The 17083-nt window shown below is 43.1% G+C and overlaps 1 protein-coding gene across 3 annotated transcripts in view; it reads left to right on the forward strand.

Annotated features, from left to right (window-relative positions):
• The window catches only part of GALNT16 (polypeptide N-acetylgalactosaminyltransferase 16), a 75834-nt gene that overhangs the window by 14796 nt on the left and 43955 nt on the right, over positions 1–17083 (forward strand). The window contains exon 1 of one of the 3 annotated variants that reach the window (XM_074542858.1): positions 360–433. The exons of the other annotated variants lie outside the window; for them this stretch is intronic. Within the exon in view, the coding sequence (XP_074398959.1) occupies positions 371–433 (63 nt within the window). The 5' untranslated portion in view covers positions 360–370. Of the gene's footprint in view, positions 1–359; positions 434–17083 lie in introns of those variants that run through there. 3 annotated transcript variants of the gene reach the window in all.

The raw sequence follows: 17083 nt of genomic DNA on the forward strand, positions 1-17083 counted from the left end.
TGAAAGAACTTGTCACTCTGCATTTCCCAAAAGCATGTTTTAAAACAACTCCATTAGCTTTAATGAAATTGATTTGGTACATTTCTGAGAGTGTGATGGTGTGATGGCAATATTCTCCTTGATTTACTGAACTAGCTTTCTGAATTGGAGGAGTTTGCTTGGTGCTTCCTTGGGATGAGAAAGATGTATAAAGAATTGTGGAGTGCATGACTTTTTTTTTTTTTTGTCTTTATTGTGTTCTCCTAGTATAGAGAAAGTGTGGAAGTGTTAAAATATATTTAAAACAATTTCAATACATTTTAAATATTTGAATGTTTTCTGAAATGTAGATTCTTAGTATTGCTTTAAAATGATTGCAGCCTCCCTGCAGATGCTGACTGCTTCCTGCAGAAATGGCACGGTGGCTCCTGGAGCTCCTGGCTTGCTTTGGGAGGTACAAAAACCATCTGATAGCTCTTCCTTTCCCCTGCCCCATTAAATAGGTTGCCAATATAGGATGTAGTAAGCACAATGCTATGGTTTTATCTATATTTGTCTATATTGAGCTAGATTGGAACCAGCAGGAAAGATTATCTGAGGATGCTGGGGTTACAGAGTAGAATTCAATGTGACTGGGCTGGAGCTGGCTGCCCTTTAAAGATCTGTGGTTTGGGAAGAGAGGATTGCTGTTAGAGAGGCCTGTCTGTTACTTCAGAGGTAATTTAACAGCATGCCTTCCATTCAGGCAAGGGAAATGCTATCAGTGGATTTTTTCCTATTGTATTAAATGACCTGTCTGTATGTCATGGCCTAATTGTGTTACCCCAGAGAGCACTGGATAGAGGATGATTTTCCTTGGAAGTTTTCTTTGCTGCATTAGAAGGGGACTGCTCCCATCTGATTCAGCTGCTAGGCAGCCACATTTCTCTCTGCTGGTCAATAAACAGAAACTGTGGTTTTATGCACCAGAAGCTGGGGTACTGGCTGCTGTAGTTATGACTTAATTGCTTCTGTCAGATTAGTTAGGGCTTGGATTTTGCATCAAGCTAGGCTCCATCCACTAGAGATGTACACGTTGAAAGCAAATCCATATATTTACATTAAACAGATTTGTAGTGGCATCTGTTCTGCCCAATGGTTTTTACAGGGAAAACAGTCCACAGACAATAAGACTGAAACACTTCAATTGGTACTTTCAGTAATAAACATTTTTTGCATTGACAGGTCATGTGCACTTGACTCTTCAGAAATGTGGTAATTGTTTAAGCATCTTCTTTTACAGATCAAGAGTCTGAAGGAGGCTCAGAAAGGTTAAAGTCTTGATTTACACTGATTGCTCAGGCTCCATTGACTTTCTCTTTGAATGTCTTTCCTGCTGGGCATTCAACTGACATCCCCTTCCTTGGAGCTTCAGTGCATGTTTAAATAGCCGTGGCTCTTCTGCAGGGAAGGCAGGGGTAACAAGGAAAATTCAAGTGAATATACCCTGCTGATGCACAGTGCCAGCATGCTTTGCCCCCTGTGGATGATGCCTCTCCTCACTGGGTGTCTTTAGGAGGCAGCATTGAGAGTGCTCAGGTCTCTCTTTGCAGGTGGGACATCTTGCAATGCTGTGAGGTGAAATGGCTCAAATGAGGCAGACAGTAAGGAGCTGTCCAGGAATGGTTCACTGGCTCCTGCCTGACAGGGAAAATTGTCCCTGTGATTTATGCTTACCTAGCTATGCAATTGAATTTTATCCTTGAACTTGGTTTTTTGTTCAGACAAAATCCCTCATATGAAACACATGCCATTTGCACAGGGTTCTTAATTAGAAGAATTCATCATAAACATGGGCATCTTGTTATCATGTCAGGGGATAAAGATTAATCACATCCTCAGAAATTCCTCAGAAATGTCTGTTGTTGTTTACTATTTCTACATCCTTTCAATCCTTGATGTCTGCTGAAAGATGAGGTTCCTTATGCTATTGCTGTGCTCCCATTATTATGCTTTTAATTAGCTAATGAACTAGTGACTTTTGAGTTGAGGCAGTTTCCACAAAGCTTGCTATCTGTTGATCAGCAAATGCTTAAAACTTGCATATTCAAAAATATCTAGATCTGCAGGGATGAAAGGGAAAAATCACAGCATGTTGAAATCTTTAACAGCTGCCCTCTCATAAAACATCTATGTGCTTTTCTGCCACTAGAAAGGAAGGGATAGAGTGCAAGAAAATAATTTGCTATGATAATTTAAAAATTAACAGCTTGGCCTGGGGTACATCTTGCATCCTGCTTTTTCTCTCTGCCCTCCCTCAGGTGGCCATTTTGGAAGAATTCAAAGAAGAGAAAGTCCATTGTCTGTGCAAAGCTCAGAGAATTAGAGGTTCAAAATAGCTTATTAGGTTCTTCTACGTGAAACCTAGCTTCCATCACCAGGGATTAATTGCTTACCTTCAGGTTTTGAAAGGTCTGTGTCTTTTGCAGAGAATAAAGCAAGAACATCTTGCAGGCTGCCAAGCACATCAGCCTCATTGAAATGTTTGCTGGGGGTGCAGCGGAGCCTTCGTCCTAAGCTAGGAACTGTTGGACTACTGCAGAATTGATTTTGGTGGGTTTTTAGCCAATAACCCCCATTTATCTCCTTGGGGGAATTTTCTTTTAGCTGGTTTTTCTCCTTGCTTCCTCTCCAGATGGATATCATGGTATTAACAGATGGCGAAGGAGAAACATTTCCTTCCCTGACTAAAAAGGAAGTGTACGTATGGAAGCTGTCTCAGACATGAGTTTTGAGCCCTCTTCTTACTTGGCAAAGACTTTGCCCTCAGCCCTGGAGCCTCGAGGGCCAGTGTGGCAGGCAGAGGCAGATGGGGAAGCCCACATAGGCGGCTTACAGGGGAATGGAGTAAGTGTGTTTTGAGAAGGCCAGTGTTGTGGCAGGTGGGCTCACTTGTACTGTACTGGGCCAAATCTCACTTTGGCTCTCTCAGTATGTCAAAGCTGGTATTTTCAGCTGTGTCTGTCCTTTAAGCATAACAGCTAGGTCAATGTTTTTAATGAAGACCTGCTCTTCAGTGGCTGCTGGAAGCAGTTAATTAAGTAAAATACTGTGGGTTTTACACTAGCAAGGCCTTTTGGGTGAAGGACTTGTGTAGCTCTCGAAGTCGATGTTTGATGAAGCCATTTTGTGCTTTGCAGTTTTCCCTTTAAGCTGAGATGGAAAGGGAGTGTTCATCATTTCTCAAGGGCACTGCAAGACATGACTGCAGTCTTGTGAACATCACTGATTGCGTCCTCTAAAAGATCTTTCTGGGAGCACACAAATGGTAGAAATGGTAGACAAGTGTGATGGCTTGCTGGAAGTGAGAATATTTGATTTGAGAGCCTGCAGACAAGCTCCTCTTGCTCTGAGAAGGCACTAACCTTATATTTTGCTCTGCAGGTTAGGATAAGCAACTATGCCATTCTGCTAGATTTTGCCAGGTGCTGGTAGGGACACTGCTAGGATGGTTGTGAAATGCAGGAGAAACTAGTCTTACCAAGACATCCCTCCATCTGTCTGCAAATAATGCCTGTTTCCTTGTCCCTGGGTACTGCCTCCCCTTTGGGCTGTGAGAGAGGCAGAGGCTGAGCCAGTGCAGTCCCATACCTGCAGGAGATGTGGGCCCTGCTATGTCTAGAGACAGAGGTCATCTTCCAGTAGCTGGGCTAAGAAGATGTAGGGGGATAGAATATATGAAAGTAAAGATAGTGTAGAAAGTAATCTTACTCCTAAGGAGTTGCAGCTGGGCCAATTATCAAGGATTAGGAACAGACCTGACTTTAACAGGCCACAGCTGTAACCAATGAGAAGAGTGCTATAAAAGAGTGGGGTGGCTGGGTGAGAAGGGAACTGGAGTCAGTGGCTGCTTTGTGAAGAAGAAAGAGTCAGTGCTCTGAGGAGCTGCCCTGAGAAACACCAAGAAGGTATGAAACTTTTGTGATGAGGAGACAACACTATGGAACCCCTGCAACAAGATGATGGCAGAAGACACTGAGGGATGTTAGTAGTATTTGAAAGGAGTGTGGGGGGGGAAACAGGAGAAGCAAAAGTCAGGTTATCTCTACCAGATGCCAGCTGTGGTCCCTGAGGAAACCTATTTTTGCTGTGTTCCATGATGTTTGTACTCAAGGTTAAAGCACTTGGGTGGAGTTGAAGACACCATTCTAGTAATGTTTTGCTTCAGGTGGGTTGACTGCAAAGAAAATTCCTGTTGTTAGCCTGGTATTAACATTGGGATATGAGAGGGATGATGTCTGTTACTTGCCTGGTAACATGAAAGTATGCAGTGAAGGGTAACATAGTCATTATTAATTAAAAGAAGTTGGGAGTTTTCCCTCACTGCTTTACACAGGTTAACACAATGCTCTGGGAAGAGCTTGAAGGGATGAATGGGTGTAGGAGAACAGAGGGTGGGGATGGGTGCTTCTCCTATATATGGTTTTCCCACTTGCTGCTTCCCTACGAAATGTCATTTGGAAATTGGTTCTGGCAATATTGCTCTCTGTTATAAGAGGAGGACCCTGTTAAGGGCATAACTGATGAGTGAGGGAGTAAGTGTAGGATCTTTCATCTGTGAAGATGTTACCAGCTTAGAGATGGCCGTTTGCTGGGGCAGTTGCTGCACCCCCAGCTCCAGCTGAGCACTGAGTGGAGGACAGGGTAGAAAGGTGCCAGTTGTACTAGCAGCTCTCAGTTCAGCTCCAAGGACAGCTGGAGCAGCCTTGCCTTGCTGGGAATATCCTGCAGTTTGAGCCGCTGGCCTAAAAGGCTGCACAACTCAGGAAGAATATTAACCTGTAGATAGAAAAGTGTGACAGCCTCTGACTCAGAGCATCTAAGTGACGTGGGATAGGATGAGCTTACAGGGGGCCTGGCAGGATGGATAAAGAAAACTAATTTGGAGGGGAAGTACATTGCAAGTAGCAAGATAGGACCAGCTTTGTTTTCTTTTGCTTTTCCCCTTGGGTCTAGATTGCAGAGAACAGCAGGTATTTAACATTCCTGTACATCTTCCTCACTTTCAGATGAGGAAAAAAGGAACAATTTTTTTTTTTAGGAAACCAAAGATATGGCTACATTCACAGTTTCTGAACTGAATTGTATGGGAGATTTGTGCATGTTATTTGTGTCTATATGTACTGAAAGCCTTGAGGTTCTTGTTGCAGATATTTTTTTTCAGTACAGAGGCTTTTTATCATCTTTGTACTTACTTTCCTGTTCTGTTCAAAGTACTAATTCAGTTCTATAGTTTCCCCTACTTTTGTGCTACAAACAAAATACTGGCAAGAAATTTGGACACCTGAGCAAAAGCACTGGAGATCAGAATGCCTCCCTGTATTTACCAAAAGAATTGACATACCTAAAAAGATGCCAAATCTGATCAATTTCTGGTTGGCTGATAGACTTTCATCTCTGTCAAGCAGAGGTTTGTCTTGAATACCTTTCATTTAAAAGCTCCAGAGGTATTCTGCAGAAATGGATGGTGGAGCAAGCAGCTCTGGGACCTAACTGCCTTCCTTCCTCTCCAGCTTCTCTTGTCTTGGGCACTGGTAAGCAGGATTTGAGGCATCCAAGAGCTGGGGACAAGCCAGGTTACCCTCCTGAGTGTGAGCTTGCTCAAGATGTGATCCCTCACACATATATCCTTTAATAAAGTCACCAGTGGCTTGCAGTGGGTAGACCCCTCTTTAGGTGGAGGTGATCTCTGAGCCTTGCAGCAGAGGCCCCAGCAGCAAAACCAATGAAACACTTTCAACTCCATTGATTAAAATTACAATAAATGAGCATTTACTCGTGATTGCTATGAGAGATGCCTCTGCCCGTGAGATTTTAATGGCTTTTTTTAGTGTTCCCAAGTTAATCAACTCCTTGAGATAGGTATCTTTTCTCTTGACACCTATCAGCATGTCTTAGGCCTGGCACAGTAGGATTTGAACTGTTGACACTGCTTAATGCAGAGACATAAATTGCTATTGCATTGCCTTCACCACGGTGCATGGTCCGTGTCAATTGTGTTTCTCAAAGGCAGCCATTTCTGAAGCATTCTTTCTCATATTACAGTTTTGCATTTAATGAGAAAAATCACTTTTCTGCAATGAGAAACATGATTTCTTCCTTAATCTCTGACTAAAGATCAATGAACTTTTGAAAGATACCTTTCTCCTGTCTTCCAATGAAATTATTAATTTTCTTCTTCTGCATGAGTGACAGATACCTATCAGTTCCAGGCCTTTCGTGTTGCAGTACAAACCTGTGCTGCCTGCGTTTAAGCAATGATTCTTCATTTGCAGGAGCAGTACCAGGCAGTTACCTTCTGTGAACTGGCATACAGATGTGGGTTGTGTGCAGTCCAAGTGCATCAGCAGGACAGGTGTGCAAAAATTGTTCCATTTTATGATGGACATTCCTCACAACAGGTTTGATGGTGGGAGACAATTTTTTATTGTTTAACTTCACTGGTTTCTAATGAAGTGTGCCTCTAAGCTCTTCTGCTCTGCTAGCTTGGGGCATTGGTTGCTGAAGTGCCAGCTTTCCAAAATTACCCAAATGTACCAATTGTTTGACTCTTAAAAAAAGATGTAAGAAATCTGCTGACAAAAGAATGTATTTCTTTCTGCTTCTGGAAGGATTCTCCTGTGGGTGGCCTTGATTCTGAATATGACTACAGTTAGTTATATTTGAGGAGTAAATAGCTGTTAGTCAACTTTTTTTTGTCTTTTTCACATGCTTTGGAGTAGCCTGTAAATGGTATGCTGAAAAATAATTTCAAGCTGTTGTCCAAGCTGTGTGTTGATATGGCAGGCCTGGAAAACAGTCTTAGGATGGTCATTTTAAGGCTTCTGTAAATCACTACCAGACCCGAAGTAAACTCTGGCATTGAAGGAAAAGTTGGCTTTATTTTATTTGTGCTGGTCTTGTAAGCTGCTTTTGGCTGAGCTGTCTGAGGAAGAAGCTGAAAGTAGATGTTCCTAAGAATCTGATGGGTGTTCTGAGAAAGTTAATCACAAGAGCTCCCCAAGAGGTAAGTAGTGCAGTGATGTGGTGCTGATCAGCATGGGTAGGAAGCAACACCGTGCTGGGTGCAGGCGTCAGAAACGGCTTTGGTGAATGAAGTGGGCAGAGCCCTGCAATCACCCTGGGGCTGAGGCAGGAGCTGAGCATCTCCTCTCAGCACCCTGCTCCCAGGCAGCAGGCTCTGCCACATCCACAGCACGCTGTGAGGTTTCCTTCTCGCATAACTGGGAACTGGCTCTGTGTGCGCTGGATAAGGACTTTGCTTTAAAAAACCTAAAAGCAACAAAACAAGCTAGAAAGTACTGTGGTATTGCTGTGGTAACAAACATCTAGAAATGCAGGCAGATCTCTATATTAACTGTAGACTTGGGCTTTATAGCCTGTGCCCTGGTGTTGCATATGCAATCAGAGGTAGAAATGTGCTGTAAAGGGAAACTGCAGCAGGTTTATGATACCTTAGGATCTTTGCAAACATGAGACCTACTGCTCCCTCTGCCTGAAGCAGGCTAGGAGCAGTTGCAGGCTGTTGGTGTGTGTCTGACTCTGCCTGTTTGCTACCCATCCAGGCAATGAGAGATAAGCAGCTAAATGCATTCTGGAGCACTGGAATATCCTGCAGTTTGAGTGTAAGAATAGCTTGAGTCTTTCATCTGACATTTGGAGGGCTTAGGCTAGTTGAAGGAAATGGGTATCATTTGCAGCACATTCAATGGCAGGCCTGGGAAAAGGCAAAGAGAGTTCATTTTCTTCCCTGGTGTGGTGCTTATTTGTGTGTGCAGTAGTTCTGAGTTTTGCTGTGTTTTCATTCTTATTTTCCATTTTTCCACTGTTTTGGGCAGTGGCAAAATCCTGCTAGAGGGAAGGTACCAGTAGCAGAGTATGTTGAGTTTCTGGCAGAGATGGAGCATGTCCTTCCACAGCATGCCTATGGCATGGGTATCTTGGTAGTTTGGGTACATAGCCATTTTCCTGTCCACAAGCATCCAGTGGGAAATACTGCAGGATGGGGCAATAGATAAGGAGAAGGGAAGGAACTTCCAGAGTGGCAGTTCCAGAGGTCTAGGGGACTAATTATAGAGGCTGATGTTAGAAGAAGAAAAGACCTGTCCTGAGAAGGCCTGGCTTTGAAGAGGAGACAAGACCTCAAAATGACAAAGACAATGAGAGAACTGGACTATCTCTCTTGTGAGGAAATGCTGAGAGAGCTGGACCTGCTCAGCCTCTAGAAGAGATGACTGAGAAGGGACCTTTTCAGTCTTGAAGGGAGAGTGTCAGAGGGTGGAGCCAGGTGCTGCTCGATGGTGCTGAGCAATAGGACAAGAGGCAATGGGCAAACCTCCCAGCTCAAGCAGGGTGATCCTAGATCCACATGAAACAGATTGCTCAGAGAGGTTGTGGAGTCTTCCTTTGTGCCGTCAGCAGCTTAAATACCACTGTGAACAGGACGGGACATCTGCAATCAGTCTCTAGAGCTTTTATTTTTTCAGCATCAGTCTAATTACACTGTTATGACAATAGAGAAGAAAGATGCTCTCAGCTCTCTGGTCAAACAGAATGGAAAAACAAGAACCAGTTGGACACAATCCTGTGCCATGTGGATCTAGGATCACCCTGCTTGAGCTGGGAGGTTTGACCAGATCACCCACTGTGATCCCTTCCAACTTTGCCCATTCTGTGATTCTCTGAAAATGCTACCTCCTAAAAAAGAGAAGTTTTGTTTCCTGCATCCTCCCTAAGGGTGATCCTGCCAGGGTCCTAGCATGTATAAAGGAAGCTGCCTCTTGGAATGCAAAGACTTCTCTGGCTTAGTGCTGCTCTGGGTCCCCTTGGGACCAAGTTACAGGCCTGACTGCGATTTCAGGCTTCAAATTTTTTCAAGCTGCGCTGTGTGAGATATCAGTGGGGCCTTAGTCTGGACACTTTTGGCACACCATTTGTTTCTGTTGTACTTTGCACATGATTTCAGGGAAGCAGAGGAAGAGCTCCAGAGAGCTCAGTCTCATGCATGAGGGCACACATTGGCATGTAATTATGTGCAGTCTTGCCAGTTAAAGCTTTTAGTGCGCATGCATGATAGAAGTAGCTTTGTATTGACACTTACAATTCAGGATTGCCCTTTTTGTTGAGTGCCTAGCCCTACAACCTTAAATATAGGTTTGGGGAGGAAGGGACAAGAGAGAGAGCTGTAAGCTTATGAGTGACAGCTGCATAAAGAGCTGTATATATTAACAGATCATGAAGAGTGCTTCATCAGTACATCTTGCTTAAATATCTTAATTAGGGAGGAAGATTGAAGAATGCTATCCTGGCAGTTGGCTGGATTGTGAGTGGTGAATGCTACTGGGCATGAGAGCTAATGTTCACATTGTGGTTGCAGGGACCTCACTGGCAGCTGCCTTTGTGCTAATCAAAAACAAGATTTGAACAGTTAAGTCTGTTTTGTTCAGTATAAGGTGCTGTGCTGAAGAGTGTTGCTCTTTATTGGGATTTGGGTGTGTTGCTGGTCCATCCACCTTCAGCACTGCCTGTGTGCCATTGGTCCACAGCCTTGCCATGGTCAGGCTACAGAACACTTTTTACTTTCAACCAGCTTAGGTAAGAAATGCTTATTATAGACTGTGATGCAGAATTACAAGCTAATTTCTTTCTCATTAACCTTTTGTAATCTAGGGAGAGGCCTCCTGCTTCATATGTATAACAGTCCTTTCAAGTTTTTGTGGGTTATCAGGGTTTGGAGGTTTTTTAAAGTTTATTTTGAGATATCTTTGATGCTTGAAACAACAGTTCTGCTTTTGGTTTTATGTTTTTTTTTTTTCAATCTACTTTGAACAAACCTCTCAGCACATTTCCTTTGTTCATGCTTGTTCATCGTCCATGTTCCCTTGTGGAGCCAGAAATGCTGAGACCCAACAAGAGCAAGCCAGAAATGTGAAGAATGTCTCAACTTTTTTTTCTGTTTGGGAGAAAAAGCTGTTTTATTTACTCCATACCTCAAAGAGGCTATTTTGCTTTTAATCTTTACATCACTACCACAACTTCCAGCTACAGATTTATATGTTATTTGTCTTCTGGGTAATGAATGCCATTTACAACATAGTTAAAATGGTTTCTAAAAATGAGCCATTTTCCAGAGCAAATAAAGAGTTGTAGGAAAGGGAACCTTAGTGTGCTAAGCAGTTTAATTTTAATAAAATTCTGAAAGATAGCAGGAAATTGAGTCCTCTCTGAGTACTCTGTGTGTGTTTTTCTCCCTGTTTGTATTTTTGTTGTGGCTGAAATTCTCCTGATGTTACTGACAATTTTACCGCTAAATTTAACTAGTAATTTACAATCACTCAGACTTTTACACTGTGTTTTTCTGAACACAAACAAAGCCTTTGTGCTTCATGCAGCTTTTTGTGGAGAGGAAAAAGCAGAACTCACTGAGCAGTGCTCATCCTCATGAGCAACCCTGCGGGTTTCATGGAGCTGTGACAGGACTGTGTTGCCATCTTATTGCAAAGGTCCCATTCCTTCTCGGTGATGTCTCGTGGGCAGCTCCTCACAGCACTGACAACTTCATCACAGTACAACCAACAAACTCCAGCTTTCTCCTCACCCAGCTAACCCACTCTTTTATATCACTCATCCTTATTAGACACAGCTGTGGCCTGTTAAGGGCAGGTCTGTTCCTAATCTTTGCTAATTAGTGCAGCTGCAACCCCTCAGGGGTGAGATTACCTTCTGCACCATCTTTATCTTCTTAGATTCTATCCCCCTACAGGACTGGGTGTGTCTATGTTTATTTTTCATTCATATTTAGGAAGGCTGCTGAAGGCCAGGGCAAAGTTCTTTGACCAATGGCTTTTTGGAGCTATTCTCTTTCTCTTTGGTGAAATTGGTCTGTGTGATGGAAAATGTACCTGCCTGGTGCTCCTTAGGCTATGGGAGGTAAGTGAGGCTGTTGTGTTGCCCAGGGCTGTGAGTGGAGATCATTCAGTCCTATTGGTTATACTCAGCTGTCATACTTTGGAAGAGGAGAACTTAAAAAAAGGTCAGATCTTGAGATGGGAAAACTGTCTTCTTGACAGTTTTGGTTATACTCACGCAACATCCTTGAGAAGCAAAGGTTAGGATCACAGCCCCAGCTATCAGAAACAGATACCCACATTTCTTGCTGTGACCCATACATGAACTTTGAAAAGTGAAATCTTGCTCCAGAGTGGAAACTGCTGAGCTGCTGGGTGTCCAGGAGAGGAGTCTGGTATGTTAGGAGTGCAGTTTTTGGGTGAGAGGGAAGTGGGACTTGTTTGTGTGACTGTGAGCTTTTTAAAAATTGAATTTGGGCAAAATGTCATTAGTTGAATATGTGAAGAAAAATGCCAGACAAACCTTTTCATAAATGAGCTCAAAACCAGCAGCTCCCAAAATCTGCCTGATTGGATTTATGGTTAAGGCAGGCCAAAAGAAACTGCTATAGCCCAAGGTTTCTGTAGTGGTGTTACTGCTGACCACAAAACATTCAAACATTACTTGGTTTGAAAATCAAGTTCTGTATTCTTTACCTTCTGAGTTTCGAATTTCTAGATGTCCACCTTTTTTGCTCTTGCAGCTTTGACAGGAGAAATTTATCCTATCCATAGAAAAGCTGAGTTGTCCTAACAACATAACCCAGGAGTTGTATCTTTACAAGATGTTCTAACAATACAGAACTTTGAGCATTGTGTGTGCAGAATCAGATGATCCTTGTATTGGGCAAGGATCGATTGAGTAATGGATTTTTTAAAATCCTCATTATCACTGACTTTGTTTTGCTGCAGTTTGCACCTGCAGAATGAGACAAGGGGCTGTGTGAGGGGCTGCAGCACTTGTGGATGGGTGGAACTTCCATGAGCAGTGGTTGTGGCAATATTATATATATTATATATATAATATCCTGAGTGTATTTTTGTGATGCTTCCATGGTTCTGCTCTTCCTTATGTGCCCAGCTCTTTCCTGGTTGACAGTGACTAAATGGCAGAGCTGAGGGGCTATTGAGGGAGCCTCTATTATTAGTGTGATTGAAGTCTAGAATGACAGAGGCCTGCATAGCATAACACAGGTGTTTTTCATATTTGACAGGCATATATGAGCCCATTGTGTGATTCTTCATTGGTATGCATCCTTGATTAAATTTGCTGTTGGAGAGGTGAATTTAATGCCTTTGCAAATGGAGACCCAAACAGAAGCAGAGTGCAGCTCTGAGGGTTTTGTCAGTTCCCATTGATTGCTAAGTCCTGGAATTGGAGCAATGCAGTAACTGAAAAATTAATCAATTAAAATGGAATATCATTTGGTTCCTAAACAAAATGGCAATGGCCTGATAGTCTCAAATCTTCATGGATGAATAGGCAGTGAGTTTTTCCACTATTAGAAAACAATGTTGCATGCTGCAGGGCTGAATGCCTAGCAGAGATGTCTGAGTGAAGATGATCTTATACAAAGGGACTCATTTTTGTAATAAATCATGGATGTATATGCACCATCACTATTGTCGCTACAGATGGAATGTCTGTACAGTCTTTGGGAGTAGATCTCATAGCTTCAAACCTCCAAAATACAAGTTTACATTGTGAGCTGAAGGTCAGTCTTGAAATTCTCTAAGAAACCAGGTCATGATTCTGCAGCGACATGAGGAGCTATATTAAGTCACACTGCTAAATGTCACTTTGGTTGTTGGTTTACGGACAATTTGCATTTTCGTATTGGGCCTGTCTGACTCCCAAACAATACGTCCTGCCTAAAGCCTTTCTCTGTGATGTTCAAAGCTAATGGGAGGAGGAGCTGTGTGGAGCATTGTGGCAAATTACTTGACTCATCAGGGTCAGAAACTGTTCAGGTGTTATCTCCTGAGAAGACAGGTCCTTGCAGGCTCTGGGGCTGTGGGCCAGCCTCCAGAAGCAGCATGGTACTGGGCCCAGCTGGCACAAAGGCAGGAAGGAGTGTGGCTCCTGGGGCCAGACTGCCGCCCGGCTCCATCTGCAGGATGTGCAGTGCTTCTCACCTGCCTGGTGCAGGTACCTGTGAGAGGAGGGACAGGGTCAGTCTGGTGACTAACATGGGGAGAGGGGAGAGAGTTGGTGCAGAATTGGTTTATATTTAAAACCATGACTGTTTGAGCAAGACCTGCCAACAAAAACACATTGGAAAAAAAAAATTCCTTGTTGGAAGACAGGGAGAAATTCCCATCTCCTGCTGTGGGGGTGACTTTGTCCCTGCTGGGGGTGTGAAATGTCCTGATGTGTCCCTTTGTCTTCCTGGCTCAGTTGTGCATGTGCACAGTATTTTTGTGAAGTGTGAATGTTGGCCAGTTGCAAAACCACACTATTTTATGCTTAATCTTCTAATCTCAATTTAAAGCTCTTGAGGATGAATGATTAAAGAGGTATTTCAGCTTCCTTTTTCTAGCCTTAGAAAAAGCCCTTACAGTGTGATCTTGAAGGCAAAGAAAATGAGCTGCGAGTTTAACTAAATTAAGTACTTTAATACTTTGGGTGAGTGGTGCCTGCTTCTCAGTGCCAGCTGACCTCTGCTCATCTCTTAGGTAACCAGTTCACTGCTTACTGTGTTAGCAGCTTATGAGGCCTAAAGTTGCTTTCTCCTTTTCTTTGAAAATGTGTGGTGGCATCTGTCACTCCAGACAGTTGTGATTCACTGGGAGGAAAGGACTGAATGTAGGTCACTGGGGTTCAAAGGGAATGGATTAGTAAATCAGCAGGCAGGCACACACACATGTTGTGCCTGTGCAGACAGTGTAGGTGGGGGAGTGGGCAGGGAGAGATGCAGTTTGTGGCTGATGATCCATGAAGACATGGACCACCCTCATTTGAACTGTCTAGTTGGCTTCTTGGCTGTTACCAGGTGGCCACGGGAGCATCATCTTGATACAGAATGCTGTATGTCAGTCTTGATACAGGTGCTATAAATCAGGGTTCAGGTAACATCCAAGTGGCCACTGAGTATCTAACAGTTAGAAGACAAATAACAGAATACTGTTCCTTTTTCTTTGTTTTCCTAGTTCAAAATCACTGGGAAACCAAAGGCATTCATTGCATATTTAAATATCTATGAAGACAAAGCTATTTTTCCAAAAGAAAAAAAAAGCTTCCCATAGCATCATTTTTACTCTGAAGAACCTCAAAACACATTTTTAAAGGTTGTGTAGGTATGACCTTTAGCAGAGCAGTATTCCTGCATACAGTAAGTAACCTGGATGGCTTTTGCTGAGTAGGTTTCCTGTGTAATACTAAACAGATGTCTGGATGCAGACAGCTTCATGTCCATGTGACCATCTTCTCTGTGCAAAACCTTCATACCCAGAGGCGCTGCGTCCCCAGCTACCTGCTGGGCTCTCTTTCTGACAGTGCTGCTGCTTTGATGTGAGTGCCAGCATGAGCAGCCTAGTCCCTTAGGTATTCAAAGAGTGTGCTGTCCTGTCTGTCTTCTCCCTGACACCAGATGTTGTCATGGATATTTACAGATACAGGGAAATGTGCTTGGAAAACAAGTGCTGTTTCAAGGAACAGCAACCCTACAGACCTCACACTCCCCACCTGTGTTGGTAGTCAGCAGTTTTGAAAACGATCTACTCACTATTTCTCATGGGGTTTTCCACATTGTTTTCTGCTGGAGTGGAATACAACAGCATAAAGGTTCATATGAGCAAAAATGGTAGTGTTCATGTCACGACAAAGTTTGCTGAATAGGGAACAAATGGCATTATTCCAGTATGAGATAATGACTGAATAAATATAGAAGCCAGATGTATGTGAGTCTGGACATGTGGGTCTTTTTTATACAAAATCAATGTATGTAAATATCATAAATATATTATATTGTACAGTTTCATAATAGACATTTGTGTGCATTAGACTTAAAACTGAGGGAAGAAATGCACCTTGGCAACTGCATTACCTCATCTGGGGTCTGAATCTCTATGGTTCTGAGCAGACTTATTTCCTCCAAGCTGTTTGGAAGAGAATGCCTTTAGGCATCTATCTTTGAAGCCCTTTTTGCTTCCATTGCTTTGCTTTATTCAACACTCCTGAAAACAAAAGGCCAGAAGGATACCTTAGGGCATCATATCCCCTCCCTCCAGCTATGGACAATGTCTTCCTGCCTCTGGGCATCTGGGCCAGAACACTGTTTAGGGTCTAATCCTTGTTAACTGCTGAAAGTCGATTCACGATTGAACAGCTGGGTCAAAGATGGACACACTTGATAGAAGTCATGTCTTTATGCTATATGTTATATCTATATAAACTATATCTCCCTTGGTCAGCAGTGGAGCAGGATAAAGAGTAGTATTGTGCACCTGTCACATGAGAGGTTGTATAATTAATTCCAGCTGCTCAGATTATCATTCTGCAATGAATATACATCATGACTATTCAGAGGGGAATCCAAATTGGCAGGATTTATGCATTTGTTAATCTGGGTGGGCATGGAGAGAGGCCAGTTGGTGTGGAAGCCAGTCACTGCAAGTGGAAGTAACTTTGCATGCAGTGTGGTGCTGAACTCGTGTAACCAGCACAGCAACAAGCATCCCATGCTCTTTGGGCTGCTACTTGCAAAGTGAATGACACTGATGTGTGCTGTAGTGCTGGCACTTGTGCACTCTGTGTTACTTTTGGCCATCTTCCAGTTGTCAACCCATGCTGCATTGCATGTCCTTGAGATCTGGGCAAAGTGATCCAGCCAGGCTTCCTGGAAGCATCTCTTCCCTCCTGTAGACAAGGACATGCAGGATCTGGATGAACAATTGCAGGAAGGATGCTTCTCCACAGAGACAATAAGAGATGGTGAAGTAGGACCATTAGGCAGAGGCCACGTGGCTGCCTCAGAAGCAAGACTGCAAGTACTTACACAGGGTAGCAGGGAGTTCTGAGTGTAGTGTTGTGGCTGCAACTCTTCACAGAAAGGAGCAGGCACAACCTTCTCCCAGGATTTTTCCTGGGGAAGGCAGTGAGGAGCACAGAGAGGAGAAGAAGAGAAAACAATTCTTACCTCTATTCACTGCTCCTGTTTTGCATATGAGGAATGTGTTATGGAGATTGTTTACCCCAAATGATTTGTTAATTGGACACCGGTGAAGGTTGTTTTGATTCCTTGGCCAATTGGGCCAAAGCTGGGTCCTAACTGTCTCAGACAGTCATGGGTTTTTCTTTAGTATTCTTTTAGTATAGTATCTCTGCAGTATGCAATTTAGTATAGTATTAGTGTAATATAGTATAGCTTAATAAAGCATTTGTTCAGCCTTCTGATTCATGGAGTCAGAGCACATTATTCCCTGGCTGGGGGCTTGCCTGTTTCTATGATATGGTGGGACAGATACCACCCTTCTCTGTGCTGAGAAGTTGGATGAGAGTATCAGAGAATCACTGCTCATGATAGAGACAGTAATTTAATTACTCAAGGGTTTTTTTTTGCTGCTCCCCTGTAAACTTCCCACATGCTGTTTTGCTCTCTTGTGTTGCTTTCTTCCCTTAAACTGCCCAAAAGACCAGCTGACAAATCACAGCAAGTCTGCTTGAAGGTTAGTGTCCAAACCTTGTCCATCAACACACTGTTGTGACCTGTAAGTCAGGAACATCCTGTTTCTAAACTCTTCACACCAACCACCTGTGTCTGCTTGTAGCAGACATCTTAGAAGCCTGTGATGTTCACCTAATCTATGCTGTAGGCAATAAATGGAATACATTGTGCCATCTTCTGTATCTCTTGGAGGAGGATCTGAATATTGCATCCAAAAACTGCTGGTTGTGGGGAGAACATTGCTATGGAAACCAAACACAGAAATGTAGTTGTTTCTCCTTTTTTATCTTGTTTGGAATTTCTACCTTTGCAGGTCAGATTCTTGAGGACACTTTCCTTGTCAACAACTCAGTGTCTGGCAAAGCTGTGAGGGAAGAAAAGAAGAGCAAAATAGAAATTATTTGGTGGAATGGCATTACTTTCTAGTCATGAGACAGGCATGGAGAGAAAAGGCTTCTCAGGGCAAAACCAGAAGAGAGCTGAGATGCAAGTCCTGCAGAGCTGACAGAGAAT

This window comes from Zonotrichia albicollis, chromosome 6 (assembly GCF_047830755.1).
Source record: "Zonotrichia albicollis isolate bZonAlb1 chromosome 6, bZonAlb1.hap1, whole genome shotgun sequence".
Taxonomy (NCBI): Eukaryota; Metazoa; Chordata; class Aves; order Passeriformes; family Passerellidae; genus Zonotrichia; species Zonotrichia albicollis.